Genomic DNA, 13,519 nt, shown 5'->3' with positions numbered 1-13,519 from the left:
AACACCGACGTTTTTGAGATTCCCGATTCTCGCACAATTTGTCTGCTACTGATGTGCGGATAGCCACGACAGCAGCTAAAACACGTACTTGGGAATCATCATTTGTTGCAGGTCGTGGTTGACGTTTCACATGTGGCTCAACACTTCCTGATTCCTTAAATAACGTAACTATCCGGCGAACAGTCGGGGCACTTCGATGATGTCGTCCAGGATACCGAGCAGCATACATAGCACACGCCCGTTGGGAATTGTAATCACAATAGCCATACATCGACACGATATCGACCTTTTCCGCAATAGGTAAACGGTCCATTTTAACTCGGGTTATGCATCACGAAGCAAATACCGGCAGAATGTTACGTGATACCACGTTTGTGACTATTACAGCGCCATCTATCACAAAGCGAAAGAAGTGGTCCAACTAAAAGATTCATATTTCTTTACGTACTACACGAATATGTAATAAAAATGGGGGTTCCTATTTAAAAAAAAAACGCAGTTGATATCCGTTTGACCTATGGCAGCGCCATCTAGCGGGCCAACCATAGCGCCATCTGGTTTCCTCCTTCAAGCTAGACGAGTTTCGTTCTTTGGAGTTTTTCCGCTTGATGCTTATTTCGTGAGATATTTGGCCCGGTCACTATCAAGGGACCACCCTGTATACTCTTCTCAAGATTTACGAGATGATCTGCATTCAATTACGACAACTAGGCGTGTGAAGCCTCTTTAAGTCGTGCGAGTGTACAGCAAATTTTCATCGCGGGTAAGATGGTTAGTAAAGTTAATAAACCCATCGAGAATGTTAGGTGAATACTATTGCTAGAAAGAGCATATGAGCAGTTATTAGCATCACACTTACTTGGGGACCGTACGAACTTCCCCTCACAGTTTCGATTCATATTGACAGGGTGTGCAGGACACGCCTAGGACTTTAACAGACGTAAACAGCAAGACGAAAGTCTCAACCGCTTTTGAGAAAATCGTGTTTAATTACAGGATGAAATCCTTGCAACACACTTTCACATCACACGTAGCTGTTTTCAAGTTGTTCTTTATTACAATACTATGTTAGCTAAGAAAGGAGAGCACGTTATGTTTTCTGCTTGGTCACCTAGGAAGCATGTTACTAGAGCTTTGCATATATTGTTTCATTCTGTTTAAAAATAAAATGACATTCGAAGCTATATTGTTGCTGTGTTCGTCTCTTTCTACGTCTTAACTGCAGCTGCTTACATCAGTGGAGCTTATTTGGACTAGATGGCTGGGCAATGCCGTCAAAGTAAATGTTTCCGTATAGCGGCCCCTCCGTATCATCGCTGAGTCTGTGTGCGAGTAACGCACAGCATAAAACATATCCTTATTATCGTACTTCAATGTATTTCAGGGAGCTTGGTTTCGGCTCCACGTGAAACGAAAATCAAAGAGGTTCTAACGAATGCGGGAGAATACACTATGTAATGTTTACATCAGATTTATTCTTGCGATGAACGCATTGTAAACAGGACAATACTTCACTATGGTGGCTCACATGCATACACTCGCAGTTATCTTGGAAACGGCATATTTGCCAATCCATGTTTAACAGAACCTATTTGTTCTATTATTGAATACTTAACCACGCGCTATTTTTTGCTATTGCTTTCCTTACATCCCCTATATTCATTTTCCTACGTTAGTTCCTACTTGTGTTCGTATTTCAGTTTACATTCTTGTGTCAGTTTCTATTTTCTTTAGAATTTCTATTTCTATTCTCATATCTCGTTCCATCTTTTGTTTTCATTTCTGTTCCAGGCTTTATTCCTATTAGGGTTTATTGGTGTTGCTTTTCCTCTTCCTAATAGTGTTTTCAGTCGTATTTTCTTTCCTGTTTCTATCCGTTCTTGGTTTTGTTTCTATTCTTGTAATTGTAGATTACTCTTTTTATGTCGTATATTGTTTTCATCTTTTTTTTCTATTTTCATTTCAATTCCAGTTCTGGTTTTAATTACTCTTCCTGTTTCTTCTGCTGTTCTGGTTTCTATGCCTCTTTCTGCTAATGCTCGTCTCATATTCTCATACGATTACCACCCAACTACACACTTCATTTCAAAAACTGCAAACGCTACTTCTGCTTCAACAATCTCCACTTAGTAATCCTCTGTTACAAATTTCCCAAAAAGGGATAATTATTGGAAATAACAGCAAAATTTAAATGTAAGCGCAAATCACGTCTCCTGGATAATTTCTTCTATTCCGTGGACGAATTTATGTTTACAACATTATCAGTTACCATGAATATAACGATTTATTGACAAACAAATAACATGGATTCAGGAAATATCGTTATCGTGATATACAGCTCGCCCTTTATTCACACAAAGTAATGAGTGTTATCAACAGGGAATTTCTAATGGGTTCCACATTTTTAGATTTCCAGAAGGCTTATGACACCATGCTTCACAAACGGCTTCTAATTAAATTGCGTTCCTGTGCAGTAACGTCTCAGTTGTGTGACTGGATTCGTGATTCCCTGTCGGAAAGGTCACAGTTCGTAATAACTGACGGAAATTCATCGCGTAAAACAGACGTCATATCTGGCGTTCCCCAAGGAAGTGTTACAGGCCCTCTGCTGTTCCTGATCTACATAATCAAATTAGGATACAATCTGACCTTCATCTTAGATTATTTGCAGATGATTATGTCATTTACCGTCCTGTAAGGTCATCAGATGATCAAAACTAATTGCAAAAGCATTTAGACAAGATATCTGTACGATGCGAAAAGTGGCAGTCGACTGTGAATAATGAAAAGTGAGAACTCAACCACATGAGTGCTAAAAGGAATCCGCTAAATTTCGGTTGCGTAATAAATCACACAAATCTAAAGGATGTGAATACAACTAAATACTTAGGGATTATTGCTACGAATAACGTAAATTGGAACAGTCACATGCAATATATTGTGGGGAAGGCATACCAAAGACTGCGTTTTCCTTGCAGAGCACTTAGACAGGTGTACCGAAGAGATTGCTTACACTACACTTGTCCGTCCTCTTCTGGGTATTTCTGTGCGGTGCAGGATCCGCATCAGATAGGATTGACGGAGGACATCGAAGAAGTTCAAAGAAGGGCAGTTCGTTTTGTATCATCGTGAAACAGAGGAGAGAGTACCACAGATATGATACGCGAATTGGGGTGGTAATCATTTAAACAGATGCGTTTTTCGTGGCGGTAGGATCTTCTGATGAAATTTTAGTGAGCAACTTTCTCCTCCGAATGCGAAAATATTTTGTAGGCGTCCACTTACATAGGGAGAAATGGTCACTGTAATAAAATAAGAGGAATCAGAGTTCGCACGGAAAGATTTAAGTGTTCGTTTTTATCGCGAACTTCTCGAGAGCGGAACAGTAGAGATGTAACTTGAAGGTGGTTCGATGAACCCTCTGCCAGACACTTGATTGTAAATTCCGGAGTGGTCATGGAGGCGTAGACGTTATATAGAAAAAACACCTTGTTCTTATGTGTAGTTGCATGAGTAGGACTAATAAAATAATGTGTTCATTAGTTCTGGCAGTAATCACGTATACATCTTCTCTAAACTGACTCGTTCCGCCGCATTTGGATTAAAGAATCGTTGAAATGATGTATGAAACCTGTAACTCACTGGATAACTACCTAGCCGCACTCTAATGATGATGTTTGGTTTGTGGGGCGTTCAACTGCGTGGTCATGAGCGCCCATACGAAGTCCCAGTTTCTACACAGTCCAATTTTTAGCCACTGTCACGAATGACGATGATGATGAAATGATGAGGACAACACAAACACCCAGTCCCCGGGCAGAGAAAATCCCCATTCAGGCCGGGAATCTAACCTGGGACCCTGTGATCCAGAGGCAGCAACGCTAGCCACAAGACCACGAACTGCGGGCAACCGCAATCTAGACTGCCAGCACAGCACTACATGGATACTGACTTACGAGCGGAGGCCATGACTTTGGGATCACGGATTTACTTCAAACTCCGTAGACCTTTAATAGGCAATTAAAGCGACATAACGTGCAAGCCGTATGATGCACTACTCTGGCAATTCCTAGAAAAGTTCAAGAGAAGTTTTTCGCATCTGTTATGTGGCTTATGTATCTGTGCACAGCTAGCGGACGTTCGAATTCATGGTGGTTATGTGGTTAGCGGTGTAGCGCCGTTGGACGAACGTGTATGAAGCGACGTTTCGACTCCCGCTCCAACATAATTTTTGTCGTAGGAGTGCAAATTCTGTGATATTTGAAAAATTTGGAACTACAGTATTGGTGGTTGCTGCGTTAGCAACGTCTCACCACTACGCAGGGTAACTGCCAAATGGGTCGTGCCCCTGTGTTTGCAGCTCGAAGTGTCGAGGTGCAAAGTGGTTTTGGGTACCTTACCAAATTGCATGTACAAGGCATTTCGCTAATCTGTGACCCCCCAGCGTCGTGGCCTCCCCTTTTTACCTACATTGACAAGTATGGCTCATCTTCTCTAGTCTAGCAAAAGAGTCAGAGCGAAAGCTACTTTGGGTTTGGTGCACGTGTTTCAGGCATCAACATCGGCCCGGTGGTTGCTGGAGTGATCGGAGCCCGCAAGCCCCAATACGACATCTGGGGGAATGCCGTGAACGTGGCCAGCCGCATGGACTCCACAGGCGTGCTCGACAAGATACAGGTCAGTGGTGTGGTAGCTTCTGATGCCAGGGATGTGGGTTGTGACAGATCTAACCTTGTGCTGGCTGACTGAGTACTGCTACAGAACATACAGGTCGCTGGTGTGGACCCTACAGATCAGCATCTCCATTTGGACTGACACGTTTACAGTAAGGTTGGAATCTTAAATAGGGGCATACCATTGGTGGGTATGAAAATGATAAAAGCTGCAGGTCTGTGTGACAGGTAGAATGCTCATCAGAGTGCATTACACTGAAATGATTGTGATGTTGGTGGGCAAACGGAGAAGAATGGTGGGACGACCCCAAAGCAAAACGGCTGGTGACCTCACCAAGAAAACAAGTAGAATTTAACAAGAGTAAATCAAACAAGATATCACCAATCACTTAACTTCTAATAAACTGCGATTTCTCGAGAAGATCTGGCGCAGCAACCCCAAATCGCTCTCCCGAACCGTCCGCTGCCAGCCGCTTCAACGCACGCAGGAAGGCACGCTGATCTCCCGTCTCACGGCGTTGCGGCTCGCCCCGGCCAGACTGATGTCGTGGGTTGATTCCTGTTGCTCTCTTGTCGACCGCGAAGCCACTACCCCTCACTATACGGCGCGGCCCACTGGAATCACGTGGCGACCTCACATGCGCCAACGCTCAAGGCGGACAAGTCATCTGGTGTCTCAGTGCGCAACCGACCAACCGATCGATCCAACCGCCAATGACCATTGCCTGAGCAAACTCTAGCAGACTGGCGGCCTAACGCGCAGACTCAGATGCAGGAACTAAGCCCCGACTGGGCGACCACTCGCTGAGTTCTCTTACTGGCGGAGTGGAAAGACTCTCATTTTGCCGGCTTTAAAGGTTGATCCGACGACAGACATACTAGCACTCCAAACGACAGACAGACACTAACTGCCTAACAAATGCGGACGAGAGACAGAATAGCAAGGTGGGGACGAGAGACTGACCCCGACTGACCGACTGGCGAGGTTTTTTTTTTCCTTTATTGTATTTCGATTCCCCCCGAAGGGGGCGGGCTGACAGTAGCTTAGTACGCTGCTCTAGAGACTATATACTTTTTTAAAAACGGAAGAAGAAAAGAAACAAGAAACAGGCGATAAAACGGTGACAAAGTGTAAAATGGCGAAAAAATGCGGAAAGTTAAAACAGAAAGCAAAGGGGTTGGCAATGTTAATAAAATACACAGGAATCAGACAGGTAACATAGTAGACACACAATTTTAAAAAAAAAAAAACTTGGCGACAGTCCGGTTTCTGTTTGCAAGAGATAAAAAATCACAGCCAGCGACAGTATGATGGCCATTCGCAACACTTCCCAAGAGGAAAAACGAAAAGGGGGGGAACCAAGGAGGGAGAGGACTCGTAAGGGGGGAGAGGGGCAGGGCAGATGCGAGAGGGAATGAGAAAAGGGAGAGGAGGGAGATGCAAAAGGACTCAGGGGAGAGAAGGGGGCAGAGAGAGGAGAGGTGGGGAAAAAAGAGGATGGAAGGGGGGGAGAGGGATCCCGGGAAAAGGACAGAGGAAAGGAGGGTGAGTGAGGATCAGAGTTGATAGGAGGGATAAATGGAGGGAGTGAGGGCATCATCCGGGAGGGGGAGTTGGTGGAAGCCACCTTGGGAAAGGAGATGAAGGGTGTACAACTGGCGAGCTGATAGCGCCCCTTAAATGCACGTGAACAGGCAACCTTTCCCCTTTCCCACCAGAGGGAGACACCAAAGCTGCGATTGCCACAGCGGCGCCACATCCAGAAACGGAGGGCGACTGCTTCGCACTACTCGCTGCATCGTGCTCTTCAAAACAGCAATTTTTACCACGGCTCAACCCAGTCCCTAGGCGGGGAAAATCCCCGAGCCAGCCTGGGCCTTGTGATCCAGAGGCAGCAACACTAGGCACTAGACAACGAGCTGCGGACACCACACTGAGATGATAAGTCATGGGAGAGTGATATGCACATATACAGATAGCAGTAGTGTCACGAACAAAAGGTATAAAAGACCATTGTATTGGCGGGGTTGTCATTTGTACTCAGATGATTCACATGAACAGGTTTCCGACGTGATTATAGCCGCATGACGGGAATTAGCAGACTGTGAACGCGGAGTGGTAGTTGGAGTTAGATGCTTGGGACATTCCACTTCGGAAATCGATAGGGAATATAATATTGCGGGATCCACAGTGTCAAGAGTGTGCCGAGAATATCAGGTTAGTGGCGCTGTCTCTTACCACAGACAACGCAGTGACCGACGGTCTTCACATAACGACCGAGAGCAGCGCCATTTATGTAGAGTTGTCAGTGCTAACAGACGAGCAACACGGTGCGAAATAAGCGCAGAAATCAATGTGGCACGAACGTATCCGTTAGGACATTAGAGCGAAATTTTGTGTGAAAGGGCTACAACACCAAACGACTGACAGGAGTGTCTTTGGCAGCACCACAACAGCACCTGTAGCGCCTCTCCTGGGCTCGTGACCATATTGGTTGGACGTTAGACGACTGGAAAACAGTGGATGCTGAGATGAATCCTCAAATAGCTGGCAAGAGCCTATTATAAGGTTCGAGTGCGGCGCAGATCACAAGATGATGTGGACCCCAGTTGTCAACATAGCACTGTGCCAGCTAGTGGTGGCCCCATAATGGTCTGGGCTGTGTTTATGTGGAATGGACTGGATCCTGGTTATGGTCTGCTACACAGAGACCGTTTGCAGCCAGTCATAGACTTCATGTTCCGATACAACGATGGAACTTTTGTTGGTGATAATGCGTCATGTCACAGAGCCTCACTTGTTCAGGATTCGCTTAAAGAACATTTTGGACAGTTTGAGCGAATGATTTGGCCATTCAGATCGCTCGACGTGAATCCCATCGAACATTTATTGGACTTAACCGAGAGGTCAGTGCGTGCAAAAAACTCTGCTCTGGCAACACCTTCGGAATTATGGATGGCTGAAGAGCGAGCATGGCTCAATATTTCTGCAGGGAGCGTCCAACGACTTGTTGAATCCATGCGACATAGAGCTGTTGCACTATGCCTGGACGAAAGGAGATTCGACACGATATTAGGAGGTACCCCATGACTTTTGCCACATCAGTGTAATTTAAAACTGAATTTTACATAAACTGGACGCGGTGATACATCTGGAATGCAATGACTAACTGTAAATGGTTTATCTCTTATCCTGACTGTAATGTGAAAGTGGCCCCAACTAATTTTCATGGCTTACCTGTAGCAACGGACACTAGGTATTGCTAGAACGAAATCACAGCGCAGCAACAAACCAAGTACATAAGACATACAGCCTTGCTCAGTCCAGTACAAGGAATTTTCTCAGTGGATTATGCTTTCAAAGACGGTGTTCCGGAAAGTGCTATCGACAACACACATACACTACTGGCCATTAAAATTGCTACACCACGGAGATGTGCTACAGACGCGAAATTTAACCGACAGGAAGAAGATGCTGTGATATTAAAATGATTAGCTTATCAGAGCATTCACACAAGGTTGGCGCAGGTGGCGACATCTACAACGTGCTGACATGAGGAAAGTTTCCAACCGGTTTCTCATACACAAACAGCAGTTGATCGGTGTAGCCTGGTGAAACGTTGTTGTGATGCCTCGTGTAAGGAGGAGAAATGCGTACCATCACGTTTCCGACTTTGATAAAGGTCGGATTGTAGCCTATCGCGATTGCGGTTTAGAGATCCAATGACTGTTAGCAGAATATGGAATTGGTGGGTTCAGGAGAGTAATACGGAACGCCGTGCTGGATCCCAACGGCCTCGTATCATTAGCAGTCGAGATGACAGGCATCTTATCCGCATGGCTGTAACGGATCGTGCAGCCACGTCTCGATCCCTGAGTCAACAGGTGAAGACGTATGCAAGACAACAACCATCTGCACGAACAGTTCTATGACGTTTGCAACATCATGGGCTATCATCTCGGAGACCATGGCTGCGGTTAACCTTGATGTTGCATCACAGACAGGAGCGCCTGCGATAGTGTACTCGACGACGAACCTGGGTGCACGAATGGCAAAACGTCATTTTTTCGGATGAATCCAGGTTCTGTTTACAGTATCATGATGGTCGTATCCATGTTTGGTGACATCGCGGTGAACGCACATTGGAAGCATGTATTCGTCATCGCCATACTGGCGTATCATCCGGCATGATGGTATGGGGTGCTATTGGTTACACGTCTCGGTCACCTCTTGTTCGCATTGATGGCACTTTGAACAGTGGACGTTACATTTCAGATGTGTTTCGACCCGTGGCTCTACCCTTCATTCGATCCCTGTGAAACCCTACATTTCAGCAGGATAATGCATGACCGCATGTTGCAGGTCCTGTACGAGCCTTTCTGGATACAGAAAATGGTCGACCGCTGCCCTTTCCAGCACATTCTCCAGATCTCTCACCAATTGGAAACGTGTGGTCAATGGTGGCCGAGTAACTGGCTCGTTGCAATACGCAACTGTGGTATCGTGGTGAGGCTGCATGGGCAGCTGTACCTCTACACGCCATCCGAGCTCAGTTTGACTCAATGCCCAGGCGCATCAAGGCCGTTAAACGGCCAGAGGTGGTTGTTCTGGGTACTGATTTCTCAGGATCTATGCACCCAAATTGCGTGAAAATGTAATCACATGTCAGTTGTAGTATAATATGTTTGTCCAATGAATACCCGTTTATCATCTGCATTTCTTCTTGGTGCAGCGATTTTAATGGCCAGTAGTGTAATCAAGGAATAAACTCTCGTGAGGAGACAGTGGTAGAATTTTAAACTTGCTAAATGATTGAAAAGAAGTTAACCATCCAAAAATACTCTACAGTGAATGCTCATTCTTTGACAATTCCAATGATCTTTATAAAAATTACTTTTTGCAAAAAATGTTACTTTGCCTTGAAGTGAATTAAACGAATGGTAAAGCAGTGGTAAATTTCTGAACCCGAGTGCAAGATATGTGAACTGGTAACTTTGTCCAAACACGTTTCATTAATCGAACTAAGTAACCCAAACCGATGAAGAAAAATGCATTAAGTCTTTCCCTTATTCAGACACATCACAATTTACGCACGAGAAAGCAGTGCAGCAGCAACGTTACCTGAAAATTTTCACTTCTCAAATTAATCTGCACCAAATTACATTTCCAGATCTGAACACCCTGTGTACTTTTGTTTCCGTGTGTAGCAAACTATTTCCAAACTGTCCAGTAGTGTGTCCAGTATCGCACTTACTTGGCTCCTCTTGGAATGCTACAGCTAGGATAACAGTCGTTTTACAACATTTCCTGCAAACGAGACGTTATTCTGAAGTCGCGTGCAATACTGACGACCGCATGATTGGCTGTGACGAGGAAGAATATGAATGTTATTGCTCCTCGATTCACTCGCAGCAATTTAAACCTTCCTCTTTGGTTCCTGCCTAACCGCACGCTCGGTAATCGCTAAATATTTGTTTCATCCTTCGTTCTCAGATCAGACGGAATGTAAAAACACCAAATATTGCAGGAAATACTTGTATTACATTCATCATAGCAACGCAAACACGGAAAAAAATATTGGCGTATAGCAAAATTCGAACCCATAACAACAGATTCCTGAAACAACGACGTTATCCATTAAGTTACCGCGCAATTGCGTGATCTTTACTTCCTGTCTTTATAGTATTTATTGAAGGTTTATGTTGCTGATACGTTATTAAGTTACATTTTATGATAAAGGTGAAGTTATAACCCTACCACTACTATTGTAATTTAGTATGCTTTTACCTAAATAACAGGAAACCCTGTCTCTATGTTGCCACGCATACTATACCCCAACAGAACAAAAAGTCTTGTCACTGGAAAAGTCAAATTTAGTTTAGTTTCCAAATAAAGTCCACTATGGTAAGACAGTCCCGTTAATAGGAAACGTTAATCAACAGAGTTACCTTTTTTACAGGGTTTGACCGTGTGTTGTGTCTAATGGAAAAGTATATCAGACTATTCAATTCTTTTCCTAAGACCTTACCCAGCGGTTACATAGAAACACAGTATGAATGTTATTATTCAGATGCTATGTCAACTCGGGTCCAACTTCATTTAGTAGTTTAAAAGTTGTACTAACGGTCGCCAGCCTATCCAGGCAATGAAACAGTGATGTATTGGAAAAGCAGAAGTATGAATTTTGCCTACTTTCTTGCTACCATTTAATTTGGTTCTTCAAATAAATATTACTACTCCACTTAAACAATGTTGGACTACACTCTTATACATTACGTTTTTAAAAGAGGAAAAGCTCAGTAGATAACTTAAAGGAAGCTAAAAAAAAATTGGCCAGGGGGGGGGGGGGAGGACTTTTAGATAAGCACTTTCCATAATCAACCAACTTAAATAATAAAATACTTAGATACTAAAGCACACACTTTTTGTATTGAACATTTCACTTCAAGAAAACCTCTTTCTTACAGAAATTTACTTTCAAAAGTTATTACTCTTTGAACTAATTCGGTATAGCCATTTAACAGACTCAAGTAACTTGGCTTTACTCTGGTTGAATTTTACATAAGCGAACTTTTACTATAACACTTTCCAATAGTTAAGAAAACTTTTTTATTATTCACAGAAAAGCAATTTAAATTGTGCCCCTTTGTATTAACTTGGCACTTCATAAGTCTGTAAAACAGGATACTAGCATTAATCGAACACTAGGAAGGAACCCTATATAGGTGTATGATTAGGATGAAATAACAGAGTGAACCAGTTTCTTTAAAGTTCAAGAATGATTTTTAAAACGCAGTTTAAATTAATGGTTAACGCTGTACAAAAGTAAAAATACAACAAAAAAAATCTTCTCTGGTGGCTGTAGGCTTGGGTGTGGCGAACAATTATGACGGCTGCACTACGCTGGAAGTCTCTTGCTGTATGGGCTAAATTTGTCTTCTTGGAGTCTTTCAGTTCTACACAGAGCTACCCAACAACTCGCAGATATGCCGTAAGCCGTTTGCAGTCTTCATCCGAGGCATTTTTGTGCAAATTTGCAGGCAAAGCTTCCTCTGCTCCACAATGCCTCTGCTGCTTACACACTGTGTTACTTACTTCCCACGCCTGCTCTAGGTAGCGCGCCATTTCCCCTTTTCCACTCCCCAGATACACTTTCGTTTCGAACAAAAGCACACTGGCTTTTACATAACACCTATTTCTTAATGTTACTTAAAATCCGTCTTGATTGCATTTTTTTTTCCTTATTCATATGACCGGTTTCGGTTCATTCAGAACCATCTTCAGATCTGATATTTCAGTCACAGGAGTAACCCGTCCAAATCCAGCAACTTTCACATGCTACGTGACGTAACTGAAATATCAGATCTGAAGATGGTTCTGAATGAATCGAAACCGGTCATATGAATAAAAAAACAAAATTTGCAATCAAGACGGATTTTAAGTAACATTATAAAATCACTGATTGCTGTTATCCCATAAGACATTATGTCTGTTTTTGCACAACCTATTTCTTACGTTGTTCCTAAGTGTGACCATTTCTTAAATTGTCAAATTTACATCAACATGAACAATTTATACACGCAAATATTTTTAAATACAAAATGTCATCAGAAAATTATTTAACATAATAAACAATTTACGTAGTATTTTACATGCATTACTCACATACAATGCATAGAACTTCAAACTCCAGTATAGCAAATAGACGAAAATTCTTAAACAAAAACAAAAAAATTGTAAAAATTTAAATGAACCGTAAACAAGTAATGTTATAATGTGTTTGTGATAAATTTGCAGTGCTCTCTTACCTCGAAACACCATACTACATATTATAATATGAGCGTGTTTCATGCTTTATTTGTAAATTATTGTCGATAGCAACCCACTCCTCAGACAGCACTCTTATATGAAGGCATTAACTGTCGATAAATCATTATGTGACATTTAATTATAGCAATAATTATAATAAATAATTCCATGAATGACGTGTTTTTATAAATCTCCTACACAAGTGCATGCACCCCATTTACACGGGGGTCCCAAAACCGGATTTCTTAAACCGATTTCCCAATACTGCTCCTGGGCGGTCATGTAAACACTTCAAAATCGATTCTGGAAATCCTCTTCTAGTTACCGGTGTTGCAGTTCAGCAATCGATTTTCCTTCCCGAGTAAACAGTAACCGGCTGTGAAACATGCTTGTGCTGTAATGTATCGTCTTGTTTTTAAAAATTTTCGCCTAATATGAAGGGAGTGGCTTTTTGTATAGTTAAAGGTAAGTAGAAATATTACGTTGAAGCTGTTCGTACCTCGTCTAATCGAAGAGAAACAGCGTTTGTACTGGCTGAATCAGCTGTTTTCCTGGCACCATATTTAACTGGGCTACCAAATCCGCTTCAGATAGTAACATGTAAATACGACAGCGAGAAACGGTTTCCTAAATTCGGATTTCGTCTTTCGGAAGACGTGTCGTATGCAAAGGTAGTGATCAAGTCTTGTGAGACGCCTGAATCGAACGCTAACAAAAGTCGACAGCCAATCACGCGGTAGTCTATATTCCGTACGTTGTCAAAATGACGTCACATTTGCAGTAACGGTTCTGGAACGAGACGTGTTACCCGCTGCAGCAACGACAATGCTACTAACAATCAAAGATCACGGTGCTTGTACTCAAAACCTAGGTGGCATAACACGTCGACTATTGAAAACTCTTGTTTCAAATGTGAAGAGTACAGGCATCAAGTATGAGTACATCGAATGAAGTTAGAGTTCACATCACATTCATTGAATGCCAAAAATAGACATTTTAAACTGTCACTTTATGGCATTCCAGTGCTTTGAGTCCA

At 42.8% G+C, this 13,519-nt stretch overlaps 1 protein-coding gene across 1 annotated transcript in view; it reads left to right on the top strand.

Annotated features, from left to right (window-relative positions):
- Positions 1 to 13,519, top strand: part of LOC126426481 (adenylate cyclase type 5-like) — an 858,869-nt gene that overhangs the window by 779,051 nt on the left and 66,299 nt on the right. Inside the window, exon 19 of the mRNA XM_050088392.1 lies at positions 4,553 to 4,677. Coding sequence (XP_049944349.1) covers positions 4,553 to 4,677 — 125 coding nt within the window. The remainder of the gene's footprint in view (positions 1 to 4,552; positions 4,678 to 13,519) is intronic.

The sequence above is a fragment of the Schistocerca serialis genome, chromosome 11 (genome assembly GCF_023864345.2).
Source record: "Schistocerca serialis cubense isolate TAMUIC-IGC-003099 chromosome 11, iqSchSeri2.2, whole genome shotgun sequence".
Classification (NCBI taxonomy): Eukaryota; Metazoa; Arthropoda; class Insecta; order Orthoptera; family Acrididae; genus Schistocerca; species Schistocerca serialis.
This window is presented reverse-complemented; position numbering and strand designations above follow the sequence as displayed.